The 18,539-nt window shown below is 30.7% G+C and overlaps 1 protein-coding gene across 1 annotated transcript; it reads left to right on the top strand.

Moving 5' to 3' along the window:
* Nucleotides 1-6,754: 6,754 nt before the first annotated feature.
* Nucleotides 6,755-13,068, top strand: LOC130821185 (uncharacterized). Its single transcript, XM_057686870.1, has 3 exons — nt 6,755-7,236; nt 9,260-11,136; nt 11,974-13,068. The coding sequence occupies exons 2-3, from the start codon at nt 9,397-9,399 to the stop codon at nt 12,139-12,141; spliced, it is 1,908 nt and encodes a 635-aa protein (XP_057542853.1). The 5' UTR covers nt 6,755-7,236; nt 9,260-9,396; the 3' UTR covers nt 12,142-13,068.
* The last annotated feature ends 5,471 nt before the right edge of the window (nt 13,069-18,539 follow it).

Below are 18,539 nucleotides of genomic sequence, written 5' to 3'. Positions count from 1 at the left end.
TCCCTCAAATACTCGACGGCTACACAGCGCTTCCCTAAAAATCGATTTTTTGATTTTGTTTCAGGTATTTTCAATCATTATCCTAAATCCTAATATTAATCTTGTTCTAATCTTTAATCTTAGTGTTAATCTTAAATTTATAATCTTGTTGAGTTGTTGTTTTAACATTTATTTTTACTGTGATGGAATTTGATTACTGAAATTTGATTTAGGACTGTGATGGATTTAGGACTGTATTGTATTAACGTATTGTATTGTATTGGTCTATTAACGTATTGTATTGTATTGTATTGTATTGTATTGTATTGTGATGAATTTGATTTAGGACTGTGATGAATTTGATTACTGGAATCCTAATATTAACGTATTGTATGTTGTATTGTATTGTATTGTATTGTAAATTAAGATGTTACTGTGATGGATATTTGATTTCAATTTGATTACTGTGATGGACTGTGATGGAATTTGATTACTGGTATTGTATTGTATTGGTCGTGGTTGTTTATAAATCTTGATGGAATTACTGTGATGGAATTTGATTACTGGAATTTGATGGAATTTATAAATCTTTAATTTTGGTTGTTTATAAACCTATTTATTTGGTTTTCTTTGATTTGGTTTGTATGACTATTTTTAAATACTCCTGTTGTTTATTTGGTACTTATTTGAATGTTATGTGAGTTTTATATTTTTAAAGTGTTTATTTACAAATATCAAATGAAAGATTGTAAAATTATCTTTAATTTGATATATTTATTATATTACCATTTACGTGTCCCCGTGTCCGCCATTTTTAAGTTGGCGTTTTCCCGTACCCGTGTCGTGTCCTTGTCCGTGTCCGTGTCCGTTTTAGTACAACCTAGATCTTAACAAACTGATAAAATTAATAAAGTAGCATTCACCTAAAACCCTTTTTAATATATCATTAGGAGAACTCAATCCAATTTTATTAAACCATTTTTAAACAAAATTTAAATTTAAACAAGCATTATAATTCCCCTATATTTAATAGAATTGAACCAAAAAAATTATTTCATAATTTACAATAATCATTTTTGCAATTTCATTCACATGACATAGTGTAATGAAAAAATTCATAATCAATTATTATTATACTTTACACTTAGGTATAAAACGTGTATAGTTGCAATAACATAAAACTCAAAACAATACTAGTGGATAAAACATCAATACTTGGTACAAATACACAATAAATTTTAAAGAAGTCTTGTCAAATTATAGAACTATAAGTTACGTGGCTTATAAAAAATAATAATAAAAAAAAGAAAGTAATAACTGACGGTGGAAATGTTTTCACTATTCATTTAAATTTAATTAATTTATTATGAAAATCAAATAATAAAATACTACGGCACTTCGTCTTTCATCGTTTCCGCCATTACAGCGTCTGTACAAGCTTCCTGCATTTTTTTTTTCAGATAATTTTATTTAATTAAATAAAAAATATAAATATTTTGCAAGACAATAAAGAAGCTTTTAACAGACAAACAACTCCGAGTAAAAGAAGCCCAATAAAAAAATGCAATACAATACTCAAAAGCTTTAAACGAGCCAACATTGGAGTTCATAATCGAGAAGGGTTAGACATAACAACTCAGACCGAAAAAGAGAATTTAATAAGGCTTTCGGATCAATGTCGACTCGATGTTGAGACCGACCACTGCTATTGTATCCACTGAATATTACTATAGGATTTGAGTGGTATGTAATATATATTGGGCTTGCAAGGTTCTTGAACTCTTTAAAGGAGAAGAAGGGGAAGTTGACAGGTTTAGACATTAATGAGGGAAATGAAGCAGCTAATGGTTTTGAGCCATTCATGTCTGCAGGAATCAAATTGGTTGAAATTCATTGTTTGCAATTAAAATGCCGTTTCACCTTGATTTTCAATTACTATTAACGCAACTCATTATTTCTTTTTTTTTTTAATTAAAGCTTTTGTCATTATTCTAATAAAAGTGTTAAATTTATCCTAACAAAAATTAATTATAATGGGCAATTATCAATATTATAAATTTTTATTATAATATAACCCTTCACATTAACACTACTTAGATGTTAATTACTATGTTCGACATGAAATCTTTGTCTACGATTATTAAATATTAATTGGTCACAAAATATTATCATATAATATACACACATGATAATAACCGTAAAGAAATTTGGCCGTAAAATAGTTGAGTATTACAAAATAAATAATTAATTGAAATATCCCGAAATTACAAAGTTTCTGTTTTAAGAAATGTGTTTTTCACGGATCGCAAAAAGGCTCGCAGATTGCAAGATTTAAAACAAAGTTTCTGATTTGAAAAGTGCCCAAGTCTCGGCTCGCAACTTTTGTGTTGGTTTTTACAAAGTTTGTTTTATTTGATTTTGTTAGTTATGCTACAACTACCTACAGTTAATATGAATATATTGACTGAATATATTGGGATTAATTGATTTAGTCTCGACGTTGGTTTAAGAATCCATGTTGCGTCATGAACCACATTTTACTTGATGAAATTATATATGCTCTTCTATAAATATAGAAGAAAGTTGTGGGTTATTTCTACATTAAAAACATATAGAAAATATGTGCAAAATACATGAAATTTCTGAATTATTCTCCTCCTTTGCATTTTACATAAAGAACTTATAATCCTCGATTGTAGATTTTCGTTTCTTCTTCCATCTAAGTTTTCTTGTATCGTTCTAATTTCCTTGTGCTAGGATTTTAGTGAAAGTCTCTGTATCTCAAAACATATTTCCAGCATATATTTTCAAGCACCGTAGTAGGGAGGAAATGATGTTTTAGGAAAAGAGTCTAGCCCAGAATTTATATCAAATCACAAACAAAACCTTCGTATTACTATGTTCAATATATGGTGATTCCCAAGGATTAAGTTCGCATTTGGTGTATGTTAAGCAAAGGTTTGAACTTATCATATGTAGTTTATAACCTATTAAGTTTATGTAACTTCATTATAAAAGTTTGATTAATAATTTAAAATCACAAAATACAACATTCTAAAATATCATATTTCTTAAGTATGACAAGTCTTAAATATTTAACCACAAACTTTGTCAAACTAGACAAATTTGCTATGAAAGATTTTAAAAGTTTTTGTATGTGAAAAGTACACCATGGTCGGGTTATGAGAGTTTTGTAAGGATTTTTGAAAGGGTGTTTTGGTTCGATATAGGGACACGTTGGTTCATGAAAGGATGTGTTGGTTCGTGAAGGGTTCCGTTGTTTCTTAGTTGATCAAGTTATGTAAGAAAAATGGACAAGATTACATGATAGAGTTCGTATTTCTCAAAAATGTAATTGTTGGTAAAATCTACAAGTTAAGTATGATCTTTTCTACTATTTACTTTAAGTAAAAATTTTATTAGATTAGTTCTCTATGGTAATTTCATATGTTTATTATTTTTATGATTTTATGATAATAGAGAAGTACTCCCTCCGTTTACTAATGTTCTTTTCGTTTAGAATATTCTAATTATTTTGAAAGAGAAATTTAATTAAGATTTTTAGGATATATATAGATGATAAAATATATCCATGTGAGATCTCGTTAGATTCGTCTTAATGTATACTTTTTTATTATATATTTTTTTATAATTTTTTATGATACGTATTTAGAGATATTAAGGCTCAAAATTTACTTTGAAAACTGTGCAAAAAGTAAATTGGAAAAACATTTAGAAACAGAGGGACTATAATATTGTTACATGTTGAAGTAAGTTTTTATATCCATGAAATTTAGTAAAGTAAGTGATCATAGTTATTTGGTCATGTTTATCATTTGGTCTTAATGATGATACTCCATTTTATTTATCAAAGAAATTTGATGGTTAGAAGTATAAGTAATTTACCATATGCGTTAATCTGTTTGTTCTCTTTTTAAGTTCTAAAGTGTAATTAAAAATTTATTTGACTTTATCTATTTAGTTTTCAAAAAAAATATTTTAATAATCATTTTTAAACTGCACATCAAGAAAAACTTGAATTTTATAAGGTACTGAGATAATTATTTTAAATATATATAATTATACATAAGTGAAATTTGTATTATATAAAAATAAAACTACCCATTAGGATCAGATTGTTGGATCATAGGATCATGTTATGATCCTACCGCCTAAATTCTTGAGTTAAGTAGATCACACGGTCCTACCACATTAAGATTCTACTTACGATCCGGATCAGTCGCTTATTTTTTTTATCGTAAGATCGTGAAATTGTAGATCAGAATCGGGTTACATATACCATAAATTCTTTATTTTGTAGTAACTATAAGAGAATATTAACTATCGTTAAATCTTATATATGCAGCCCTAAGGGTTACAAATACCATTTGCCTATTTTTTAGTTGTGCATAGTTAAATATTATAATAAATTTATATTAATAATTTTTATATTAAGATAAATCAAATAAAATTTCACATGACTATATTATAGCTTATAAATATAATATAACTTAAAAAAAATTAATAAAACGTCAAAAGTCAAATAACGCATTTATACATTAAAATTAAAGTACACCTTAAAAGATGAATCATACACATAAGCTATAAAATTTGTGCATTTTAATGGTTATCTATTAATGTATAATAAAGAAAAAACAGTATAACACTATTGCTGTGACTTTTTAAAAGTGATAAAAATCAAGATGTAATGTTTCTAGTCATATGTAAATTTATCGTATTAGATGTTTTTATATTATACAATTAAAAACATAATAATTTTTATTGGATTTATACAAAAGGAAAATATATCATATTAAAATAGATGAGAGAGTATAATTGATATAAGTATTTAAAATTAATAATAGTATACATTTTTTAATAACATTTATCAATCAATTTGAATATAAGTATGAATGTACAATAGATTATAGTTTTTTGTGTGGGGTGCCGTATGATCTATGGGCAAATATAACTACTAATTATTATTATTCATAAGAATTTATAAATTTGGTTCAAATTTTAATTTCTAAGTCGAACAACAATTTCATATCTCTAAGCTTATACATTCGAATTACTTATAGGAATTCTATGTAAATAAAAAATTAAAAAGTGTATATTATTAAGTACTTTCTTCATTTCAAAATACTTGTATCAAACATAATTTTCGTGCAATTCAATGCGTTAGTCGGATCGTTTATATCTATAGTTATACATAACTAGAATTATTATTATGAAAATATGCGACGAGACGAATAAAATAAAATCCTACATGATTATATTTTTTCTCATATAATAGCCAAAATATGTAAATTACAGTAAAATAATAAATAGTGTAAATGTTACTTTGGTGCAAAATAATATAAAAGAGAAAATTATAAAATTTTAAGTCAATTTTAATTTGGGTTTTTACGGATCCACTAACAAAAGAATTCTCAATTGAATGTATTGCTAGATTTGCTACTTGCTAGCGGTAGAGACGGGAGAAGAATAACCGAACTCATGACTCGTGTCTTGTCCGCTAAATTAATTACTAGTACTAATTAGAACATATTCCATATTAAAGGCAAGACATTCTGTAATAAATGTCCGAGGATTACTTTTAAAATATTATTAAACCATAGATAAATACTTATTCTCTTTCATTGAATTTGCATTATTTTTCATTGAATTTGCATTATTTTTCATTTTGGTTCGTACCATTTAATTTGCATCATTTTTATTTTTGCATAATGGCTCATTACTTTCTTTCAATTTTATCCATACATTTTAACACTTTTTTAATATTATCCACATAATTCATATTCTCTTTTCATTTATTAGTACATTTTTAAAAAAACTCACCTTTCTCTTTGATGCAAATCAAAGAGAAGGGAGGGAGTATAATATACTTTGTCTTTTTTGTTTTTATAACTTTTCATTTAATTTATCTCATTGATTTTGCACTCTTTTTCTAGACTATAATCTCACTCTTTTTCTTTAATTTCATTCATAAAACTTATACATTTCCTATATCTTAGTAATTCATTCATATATATATCATTCACTCGTTTTTAATAGGGATTCAAAACAAGCACCCGACATTAGCCCGACCTTATAACTGAATTCAATTTTATCGGACTTAAAAATAAATTTACAATTAAGTAAAAATTTATATAGACACACAATTTAATTTTAAATTGTCCTATAATATTTAACTTAAAATTAACCCAATAACCAAAATAAACATACAAATGACAAATCTCTCCGTACATATAAACTCATTTATCTGGTGGACGAATGTGTTCCTGAAATTGCGAATTCCTCCCTACCAATACAATACAATACAATACGGCACTTGCCTACCATTCATTTTCCCTCTTTCTCCATCACCAGTGACTTTAATAAAAATACTCATGTTAAAATTTTCATATAAATTTAAAAAATACTCCCCCTATTCAGTTTATGTGTCCCATTTTCTTTTATAGTCAAGTCACCTTAATTGTCTCATTTTTATTTTTGGTATGAGTTTTTGACTTTTATGCCCTTAGTAACTTTATCCTATTTTCAATTATACCCTCCATTACCCATACTAATTTTCCTCCCTTACATTAAAAAACCCATAATATCACTCTCTTTCCTACCCTTATAATCCCATTTTGACTCCCCTTAAAATTCATAAAAAATTAAATGGAACTCTTAAGGTGAATAGGAGGGAGTAATACTTATGTTAAAATTTTCATAAAATTAAAAAAATAATAAAAAACAAGTTGTCTGTCATCTTCAGTCAAATGAAAGACTTTTATGCTTACCAGCCCAAATTTCCTCTCTTTCTCTGTCTACAATTCTCAAATCTGGCAATCTGCTTAGTATTTTCTCTCTCTAAAAGCCCACAAAACATCCCTCTTTAATTTTCCTTCAGACACTGTTCTTGGGTCTCCTTACCAAGAACATTGAAATTTAACATCAAAAAGGATCATTTTTTGAGGTGGGTCCTTACAAACATTGGATTATTTCTTAGCTTGTTTTTTTTAGCAGATATTAAGAAAATTCAACCAAGAACGTGGCTTACGATTCCATTAATACTTTGTTATTTCTCCTCCTTTCTCTCTCATAGTTTATGCAGTTGAACAGTTTTATCTTATTGACTCACTTCCTCAACTAAGTGGTGGGCGGTTACTTTTGAAGCTTTCCTAGCTTTTTGGTTGTATAAAAGTTTCAATTTTTAAGGAATTTATTGTTTTTCATCTGGGTTTTGAAGTCTTGGATCTTACACTCAGGGTATGATTTTTATTTAATTTTTGTGTTTTGTTCTCTAATTTGGGTGTTTTTTTTTAATTAAGTTAATTGTAGATTATTGGGTATTTTTTGTTATGTAATTAGAGTGCAAGTTTTTGATTTGTGAGTTGCAGTTGCTGAATGATTGGAATTATGTTTCTGGAATAATGAAGGATGTGTTGTGGATTTAGGTTATAAGTACTTCTAGTTGTTACTCTTTTGGTTGGTATTTATGTTTGCTGCATATCTGAGTTTAATGTATATGTATTGAGAGTTCATGGGTTTGAAGCTATGGTACATCAGAGTTAAGTATATAAATTTGTTATTGGATCTACATTGGTTCATCAGAAAAGAGCCACCCTGCATAAGCTGATAAGTTTCAACTTAAAACTAATAAATATAAGTAGTAAGTAGAGTTCTTGGTATATCTCAATTTTTTTAATTAAAAATTGTAGGAGTAAAATGTTAGATTTTAATAAAATTTACATAGACACAAATCAAACGAATCAAATAGAACAATAATAGTGAATATGAGAGAGTATATATGATGGCCCGATTTTAAGGGTTTGTGTGGTTAGGCAAACCTATTATGATAGGTGGTCATACCCATTGTTATTAAAATCACGATTCTACGATTTTACGATTGAAAACAAGCGAGGGATTCGAATTGCTAGAGTAGAATCTTATAATTCTAATTAAAATATAAATTTTTAGAGGTAGAATCATAACACGATTCTACGATCCTACGATTTAATGAGTCGATTCTATAAACTTATTCTTAATTTATTCATAATTTTTCTTATGTACCATCTTTTATTAATTTTTCTTACGATTTAACGATTCATCATCATAATTTATAAAAAATAAATTTCTCCATCGATAATAAATATGACTAGATAGCAAAATTAAGTTATTTTAGAATCTTAGATCCTATGATTCAATTTTACCGATTTCATATTGCGGGTCTGAACAATTCCAAGTAAAATCCTGATTTTTACAACTTTGAATTCATACCTTTTAATTTTTCGACACGAGATCACAAGCAGAGTGTTCTCTATTACAATTCTATATTTTTATGTACAGTTTTAAGTTTATAAATGTATAATGGCAAATGAGAATTGGTTGTGATATTTGTTATTGATTTTGGGATAAATCCTGACCTTAAATTTTGTCATTGATTTTGCATGTAAAACGGGTGATTGCTGACTTGCTGCTAAAAGTTTGTTTAGATAAAATGAAGCAATCCATGTATTCAGGCCTACTTAAAGAGAGTTGTGTTGAAGTGATTATAATTCTGTTTTCTCAATTTGTTCCCTAATCTGGTCCCAGATTCTTGGGTCCTACAAGTTAATACCATAGCATGATATCAATCCATGCTTTGATTACTTTTAACTAATCTTTGGTTGCTAATCAATTGTTTTTGACCAATTGATTGCATTTCCTTTATGAATTTTCTTTGGTCTAAAAAACAGGAATCGCTTAACATTTCAATGGAGTTTTATGGATTATATTTTGAGTTTCACTCTGTGTCAGTTTTGACTTTTACGGCCCGTTTGATTATTGGTATTAAATGGTGGTAATGGAAATGATTTTACGTGTAAATTTTTGTGAAATGTGCCATGTCATTCCAATGGTATGAAAAGTTGATCATCAAAATGTGTTTTTATTCACAATTTTTCTTTACCGCCTGATATGACCTGATACCACCTCTCCACATGGAAGCACTAGGATGAATTTTGTGAAGAAAATAAGATGATTGAAGTAAAACAAGCAACGCCATTAAACTTGCCATGAGATTTTTCCATCAAAATTACGCTAACTTTTCATTACCATTTCCACTGTTTAATACCGACTATCAAACAAGTCGTTAGGAATTTGTTGGGAATAGCTGAGCTTTTGGTTGAATTAATACTCGTCCATTAGTGATTTCTATTCATCATTTGTACAATGAACTTTGTCCTTGGCTAATTAGATTCATCTTTATTATTATTTGTTCCCTTATACAACATTTTATTCTGCATACTAGATTCTCTCAAGTTCAAGGTCCGGAAAGTCACAAGTCTTTGCATTTGTTTTTCTCTGCAAAGTAGTGTTGTTAGAAACTGTACGAGATTTTCCTGTCGTTCCCAGATGAACTTGGTTAATTGCTAACTTGCTGGTGACATGGAGCGCGCTAATGTTGTTAGGCATAAAGAGGATCAGAATGAAGGAGATACACAACACTGCTATAGCGAGATCCATAAATCCGTTGATCGAAATGTGTTGTACGCATCAGATCCTAAAGCTCAGACTATGGTCAAAGGCAGAAAACCAGCAAAGACACTTGTTTTACAGTTGATACAGTCGGAAACTTGCGAAAACTGGTTTCAAGAACTGTTCTTTAGACGATCTCGTGGTTTACAACTTCAAATTCCAAAGCAACTAGTAAGTTTGGAAGAGGAGTATATGATGAAGAGCTTAGAACTCATGCATATAAATGCATTGAAAGGAGCTCCGTGTGCTCTATCCGTCAATTTGGGTCCCTTGGATTTTGGATTTGTGTCTGATTATGCGGCAGTTGGGAGAAGCAGATCGTCAGATATGGCAACTTGTGCGATTGACTATCCAATGACAGTTGGATCCCGAGATTTGGTTTTTAGCTCCAGGGATGAAGATATTGTTGGTTCCATCATGGGAAGCAATAGTATGATGAGAATAATGAGAAACCCTCTGTTTCAAAGACTTGGAATTCTAGATCGTAATGAAAAGCTTGGCGGCACTAAATCGTTCGATGATAATAAATGCATTCCTTCATATTACCAAGGTTCTCCAGGCCGATTGACTCCCGGTATTTCTCACAAGCATGGAGAGGAGTCTTTGGCTCTTAGGAACCAGCAGTATAGATCAGACTTTGTACAGACGGGCTCTAAATCTATGTCAAGTGGAATCTCAGTGCTCAGTGATCAGGCTTGTATATCTTCCCTTTCTCCAAAGGGTTCTCAAGGGATGCTTCATTTTACTTGGGATAATGGGATTCCAAATTTTACTTTCACTTTGGATGACCAGAAGGAATTATATGTCGCAAATGCATGGAAAGCCGAATTACCGAATGATAAAGCTCTGGATTTCGTCTACTCGTTTCATCTGAAAGCATATGGCCCTAAATTGTTTGATAGTTCCGATCATGAAGTTGATTTGATAGGCAAGATGAAGGTCTCGACTTCCTTTTCGCTCTGTTCTAGTAATTCTAGAATTATGGAAACTGAGTTTGTTCTGGTTGGTACAAACGAAAATCACTCGAGGGAAACGCACACCTTATCGCGAAATGGTCGTCGTAGTAGGAAATTGTCAAAGGTCATGGATGTGTTCAAGGCTGGTCACTCATTTAAACAGAGAACCCCCTCGTTGTTCGGTGGATCAAATTCTATTCCGGAAGATTTTTCGCCGGAAAAGGGGCTAGACGCTTTCTGCAGTCCGTGTAATGTTTGCAAACCTGATCTTTTGGAGGATGATTTTCTACCCAATCTCGAAATGGCAGCAATTGTTGTGAAGAATCATGTACACGATGAGGAACGTCAGAAAGAAGTGGGAGGTTGGGGCCTCAAATTTCTGAAGAAAGCTGAGACCAATCAAACGGTTACTTCAGAATCGTCTACTTCTTCTGAATGTTGTCTCAGGAATGTCGGGGATTGTTCTACCAGCTTGGATATTATAGTGCCTGCAGGCCCTCATGGTGGGCCGAAAACGAAGAAAGGAGGGCCGAGTGGTCTCGTAGAGAGATGGAGATCAGGTGGCAACTGTGATTGCGGTGGCTGGGACACTGGTTGTCCTTTGAAAACTTTCAAGGCTACGTCTAGAAGAGAAGAGGGTTGGTCCCCTTCCGAGACACAGGGGGACTGCAAATCATTTGACATATTCTTAGAGGTGTGTTCTATGATCCTTATATATATATATATATATTGCTACTTTCTGCATTTGTGTTTGTAAATACATGTTTTTTTCTATGATCTTTTTTCGTTTGTTTATTAACATTGAAGATACTGAGTTGGTAATTTTGAACATGTCAACCTTTACTCGATTCGCTGAAAATTGGGAAATTGTAAAAATTAATTAAGCTCGATCCGCTGAAAATAAACCCAAGTACCCAACTATTATTTATTCCTAATTATTGACTTGCAAAGAAATTTCAAAGATGATTAAAAACTATAGGTTGATTTATTTTTAGCAAATATACCTAATAGGTGGATTTATTTTCAGCGGATCAAGCAAATGTTGGTTTATTATTAACAATTAACCCAATGCAAATAAACCAAACCATTTGACCCATTAGCATAAATTCATATTAGATTGCCATATTCTATGGATTTTGGTGCATTTTGGTAAAAAAATAGGCAACAGAAACCAAAAGGCAACAGAAACCAAACATGGTCTCAACCATGACCTGATTATGGTTAACCTAAGTTCCGAGATCTCTTATTGTGCTCGACTTTAGTCGTTGAGTTCATATTGCTATTAAGTAGACACTACACCCTTCTACAAGCCATAGTTTCTGTACACATTTGAACCTATCGGGAAAATATGATTTTTTTTCGAATGCAATTGACCTGTGTTGGAATTTACATCAATTGAATTACTCAAATTTTGAACTGAATGCTATAACACTGGAAATATCGTTATCATCATCGTAATCTCATATGTAGTTATACTGCAACACCATTACTACGCTGTCAAATTTACGGAAATCTCTTCACATTCATGCAGGGTTCAGCTCAGGAAACGCCTGCGCTAAAAATGGTGAATATACGCGACGGTTTGTATTTCATCAGTTTCCAACCTTCTTTTCTGTCAGCATTGCAATGTTTTTCTATTGCAGTTGCAATCATTCATTCTCAGAGCCCAAGCTTGCACCCGAAACATGTACAGCACTGATGTTATCAGAGGATCAACATCTCGAAATTCACCTTGGCTAGGATTGTATTTGTGTTGTTGATAGCTGCAAAAAAAGCAGAATTTAGATTGAATATACATGATTTTTTAGTGTTTATTATAGTTATATATTATAGGGGTGATCTGATATATAGCAATGTTATTAGTTTGTGTGTAGCTGTGCTGATTGTTGTGGGTATGGGTTACCTGCACAATCCCAACAAGAGTAATGTATGTTTTTGTTTTCCCTTTTTACTAAATTAAATTGGGGCTTCAGTGCAAATTTCTCCTTGCCCCATTGTTGGAGTTATGACTTATTTTTATTTATTTTTTGTTGGAATAGGTTAGAGAATCTTTACCGGTAAGAAAGATGAATTATCAAATTCATCATGTAGGTGGTAAAAATCAATCTCGTGTCACAACCATATAAGAGAAATCAGAATGAGTTATTAGTCAATAATTGGTAGGTAGATAAGTAGAAATGATAGCAGATTTGCAGTTATATAAAGGCCAAGAATTTTTGTTTGTTGGACATTATTTTCCAATGATTGATACTCTTTGATAGATGCTTTCCTTAATTGAATAATTAAATTGGGTTTTTCTTTTTTCAGAAAAATATAGGTTACAGAATGTGACATCATGCTTTGATCACTGGTTTTACCTTCTGGATCCTGAACTATCATAGATCTAATTGCGATTTAGTTGTTGAGCTTGCCAATACCCGGTTTTTATGTAATGAAAAACTTGTTATATTGAAGTATAATTAAATTAAGTTTATGCTAAAAATGTTTTTCCTACTTTATTCATTTTTAAGAAAACACAAATAGTTAAGAGAGAAGGTCTTTTTAGAGATTATTTATTTGGGCGCTTTAAAATTATATTAAATTTAAGGAAAAATTATTCAGATCATCCTATCTATTGTCTATCATTTGGGAATAATCCTTACTATTGATTATTTCTAAATAATTCAACTATTATATATTTTTTGCTAGCAGCACCCCATGTTACATTTTAACCGGCTGTAGTTGGTATCCTCCACCAAAGATGAGTAGGGGATAGACCAACGATGAAGCATAAAAAGGAAGAAGTGACAGTAATGATTAGTAGGTACCCACAATTAGGCCTGGCAAAAGCTAAGCCGACCTAAACCTAACCCGAAATAAGTGAGTTTGAGTTGAGATTTTTAACCCAATTAATTAAATGGTCGACCCAACCTAATCTGCTTATTGAATGGATTAGGTTCAGGTTAAAATTTCAAACCTGAAACAAATTTGTATAACTCATTTAATTAAACGTGTTATTTCTTAGTTAAATCAATAAGTATAACCTAAATTTAATTCATTTAATATTTTCTTATTTTTCATAGTAAATTCAAAATAAACAACAAAAAAACACAAAGTTTAAAATTAAAACCTAATATATTAGATGTAATCAATGTTAAAAATCTTAAAATGAAAAAGAAAAAATATAAACGACTTAAGTGGGTCAAAATCAGATCGACCTGATCTGTTGCAGGTCGGGTCAGGGATATGATTTTCAACCTAATTAACTAAACGGGTTGAACAAAGGGTCAAGGGTTTTCTGACCTGTTTGTATATTACTCGAACCCGAACCCGACCCACCTAATTTGTTTGACAGGCCTACCTACAATACTCGGTGAAAATGTAGCAAGGGGTGCCGCCAGCAAAATATATACAAAAGTTAGATCATTTAGAAATAATAAATAGTAGAGATTATTTATAGCAGATGGGTAATAGGTTGAATTTTTCAGGATAATTTTTCTAAAATTTAATTTGCGAAAAAAAAAACTTAAAAAATATAAAAGACTCGCTCTTCTCTACTTATAATGTCAGTTAAACTTTTTTTAAAGATTTTATTTTCCTTCATCAACCTCATCAAATTTATGCAATTTTCTTTTGCAATTTTTGTTTTATTTATTCAATTTCTTGTTTATTCTTCAATCTAAGTTTGCAGGTAATGTTTATTTTGTTCATTTTCGAATATTTTTAGTGCTTTATCATAGTGGTTAATATAAGTGTTTATAAAGCATGTAGGTTATTATATGGCTTAAAATGGGTATTTATAGGTGTTAAAGTAAGTGTTTATGGTATATAAAGTAGGAGTTTTTGGTATATGAATTAGGTGTTTAAATTAGGAGTTTATGGTATATGAAGTATGTATTTGGATATGTAAAGTAAATATTTATGATAATTGTTATAGGTGTTTGTAGTGAGAGAGGTTGTTGTTTTTGATATATGATGTAGATGTTTGTGATAGGTGAAGTTGGTGTTTATGGAATGTCTAATAGGCATTTTTAATATGTGAAGAGGACGTTTACTACATATGAAGTAGGTGTTTAGGTCATGTAAAATAGGGGTTTTTAATATGTGAAGCTGGTGTTTAAAATATATGAAGTATGAGTTTTTAGTATGTAAAGTTGATGTTTTTGGTATCTAAAGTAGGTGTTTAGGTGTAACACCCCTGAATTTCTGACCCCTTATACGGAACCAAAACCGCAAAGGACGAGAGGAAATTCGGTATTACATTAAAATAATTAAAATAATGATAAACTTTAAGAATGTGAGTGGAAATTTCGGCAGTATTTCGACTAAAATCGAAGGAGTGATGGAATATAAAACACAATAAAATAACTAAACTCATCCAAGGTATCATCGTTTTTAAAATCTCGTATCACAACGAAATAATTCATCTTCAGCTCCTCAAATCTTCATGACAAGCATGGATCGTGATTCCAGTGTCGACGCTTGATTTTTAAAATAAAAATAATAATAAAATACTTTAAAACCATACACATCCATAACCTACACAGCGGAAAATATAAATAATACAAATGAGGACACAAGGCCTCATATCAAAACATATATAGCCAAAGTTTGCAAAAGACATAAGAACAACAAAGTCAAAAGACGCTTGCATAACATAAGTTATGCTTCGCACTCCACACTCCCCCAAAGCAATGCAAAAGATGCTCCAAATATTTGGTACGTTAGTCTATGATCCTCCTGCTGCTCAACATCAGACCAAAGGTCAATGTATCATAGCAGAACAATCATAGAAAGTCGTAAAACAATTAAACATAAACACTAACACGTACACGTTAGTGAAGTAACACCAAATATAATAAGGCCAACATACTAGATAACATTATGTTATACAACAATATAAATATGATTTCATAAGACACAAGCACAACTAGTAATCATTTAATATTCATTTATACTTCTTAAGCTCATTTCTTCCTTCCAACCCGAACAATGCGTTCCTGAGTGGAATGTACGTCTTAACACTCCTCTTTTCAAAATAAAAAACAAAAACTCCGATAAACACGCGTAGTGTCAACTCATTAAAGGGCATTAACAAACTACTTAACGTCTGACCTTAAAAAATATAAAACTTGTCTACCTTAAAGTAAGTATAATCATGGGATCCTAATTCTTAACTCCCATAGGTATCTGAACTTAGGCATAATCTTTCCATGAAGGAAAATCCTTGGGGTTTGCAAGACCCACAAGGCGCTTCTCACTAACATAAACTATTTTATTAATGAAGATATTGGGGTTTGCAAGACTCACATCTAACTAAACTATTAATTCTACGAATGAATAAACTCTCTATCAGTGAGAACCTTGGGGTTTGCAAGACCCACCGGTAACTCGAATATACTCTTGCTATCAATGAGAATCATGGGGTTTGCAAGACCCACCGATAAACTCAATGTACTCATGCTATCAATAAGAACCATCGGGTTTGCAAGACCCACCGGTAAACTCAATGTACTCTTGCTATCAATGAGAACCATCGGGTTTGCAAGACCCACCGGTAAACTCAATATACAACTTGCCATCAATGAGAACCTTGGGGTTTGAAAGACCCACCGGTAACTCAATATACTCTTGCTATCAATGAGAACCTTGGGGTTTAGAAGCTCCACCGGTAACTCAATATATTCTTGCTATCAATGAGAACCATGGGGTTTGCAAGACCTACCGGTAAACTCAATATACAACTTGCCATTAATGAGAACCTTGGGGTTTGCAAGACCCACCGATAACTCAATATACTTGTGCTATCAATGAGAACCATGGGGTTTGCAAGACCCACCGGTAAACTCAAACATACTCTTAAATTCATATATAAAGGAATCATTCCGACTCCAAGTAAACACAATGTAATTCTATTGATAAGGGAAATTGTTCTATTCCATTCTAAGTTTGAGAGATTCGCAAATCGAAAGCTATTCATGTAAAAAATTTACGTGCTAGTACTTCATACTTCTAGCACAATGCATCTAATCACAACTATCGATAATATTTTAAGCAATAGCATATAGTAGTTAGTTACTGCGTGTGCGTACCTGTAAGCATCACTGCAAGACCAAAAAGCCACAAAAATCACCCAGCTAAAGTTCTACTTTCCTCTTATGAATTGGAAACCTATACAAGTTAGGAATAGAACTAATAAGTCTCCTTAACTACTTTGTCATATCAACTAAATGCCAAAGTAACCACGATCATCCATTCGAGATAAGTTTCCAAAAGTTATTAAAATATTAAATATTACGTCATTAAAAATCTCGGGGTGTTACATTAGGATATGTAAAGTATGCATTTCTTATATGTCACGTTCACGTAGGTGTTTACCACAACAAAATTAACTTTTTGTGACGTAGGATTTAGTGACATTAAAAAAAGTCTATTTTTAGTGTAATACTTGTTTGTTTTTATTTTAAGATCCACTATAAAGTAATTTATTGACACATTATTTGACCTTTAGTGACATATGTAATTGTTACCATAGTCTGTAGTGACATTTATGAGAAATGCCACTAGATCCTATATTGCAAAAAGTTTTAGTATGATTTTTTATTATCCTGCAAAAGGGTCTAATAAATGTCACTAAATCCATTATATATACCAATAGAAATTTAAAATAGTGACATTTAAATTAAATGTCACTAAATATATCTCACTAAAAGTATATTATGTTGTAGTGGTTTTTTATATCTAAAATGACGTTTATGGTAGGAGAAGTAGGTGTTTATGATATGTGAGTAAGGAGTTTTTAATTATTGAAGTAAGTATCTATGATATGTGAAGTAGGAGTTTTTATTTTGTGAAGCAGCAGTTTTTAGTATGTGAAGTAGGTATTTATGATATTGAAGTGAGTATTTTGTGAAGTAGGTTTTCTAATATCAAAATCAATGGACACCAAATTTTTTTATTGCTTTAATAGAGCCATCATCTTTATCTACTATAGCCCAAAAGTAGTCTTGCTTATAAGTTTCTTAATTCTTACATTTGATTCTTCCGCCATTATTTCCTCAACAAAAATCACAAAGTAAATCACCCAAAAGAACATAAAGCTCCTTAATGCCAATTGTTGTGCAAATAATAGAAGCCTGATCGACATGATCACATATTAATAAAGCAAAAAATAATATAATAGTAATCAACAATGTAAAAGAGAAAAGAGACAAAGACTAATTATGAGGTTCACTGTCAGTGCGACAATTACGTCCACCATATCCAAGAATAATTTTTACTATATAAAATGGAAAAGAAATACAAGAAAGGGAGTATTTTGATCTACCCAAAAGTCCAAGAATAAATCTCTAAATTTTATTTCTCTCCCCAATTAATAAATAAACCAAGCCTATACTCTCTTTAAATAGAGATTAACGTACAAAAAATTTTCTAATCCTAATAAAAATAAAAATAAAAAAACAATTCCAATAATAATATAATAAACAACCTGTATGTGTTAAAGATAAGTTTTCTAAATTCTGGGAGAAAATCATCCTGAAAGAAGAGGATTAGTCAGTAATCCAGAAAGAGGAGCTTAATCTCATATTCTGGGAACAAATAAAATTGCACTAGGGAAGGAAATGAAAGTGAGAAAAAATTAATGATGATATAATCAATTAAAAGTTGCTCACAAGGTGGAATGCAAAGATTGCTCTTTGCAATAATGGGGCACGTGTCAGACGCTGAAGAAAGAAGTTCCATTTGAAGAATTAAATGCACCGCTAAGAGGAAAGATAAAGATTTGATACATCAAGGGACGTGATAACCTCAACAAGTCGGGGATTGCTGAAGACATCTACTGATGAGCATGTTAGAACATTCCATACACTCAATATTGGACTATAAATACCCCAAGATACGCCATAAATGAGGTAATTTATTTTCTACAAAGGAAAAGATACTTAGAACAAAATCTTAAGAGTAATTAATAATTAAGCATTGAATAAGAACTGTTTTATAAAAACTCACATTCATCTTCAAAAGAACATTTAAAGAGATTTAAGATAATTTATTGAATAAGAAAATCTCTATTTAATAAATTACACAAAGCCTCATGCTAAATTAGCCATAAGTAGT

The sequence above is a fragment of the Amaranthus tricolor genome, chromosome 1 (assembly GCF_026212465.1).
Source record: "Amaranthus tricolor cultivar Red isolate AtriRed21 chromosome 1, ASM2621246v1, whole genome shotgun sequence".
NCBI classification, from domain to species: Eukaryota; Viridiplantae; Streptophyta; class Magnoliopsida; order Caryophyllales; family Amaranthaceae; genus Amaranthus; species Amaranthus tricolor.
Note: the sequence above shows the minus strand (reverse complement) of the source record. Positions and strands in the feature narration are given on the sequence as shown.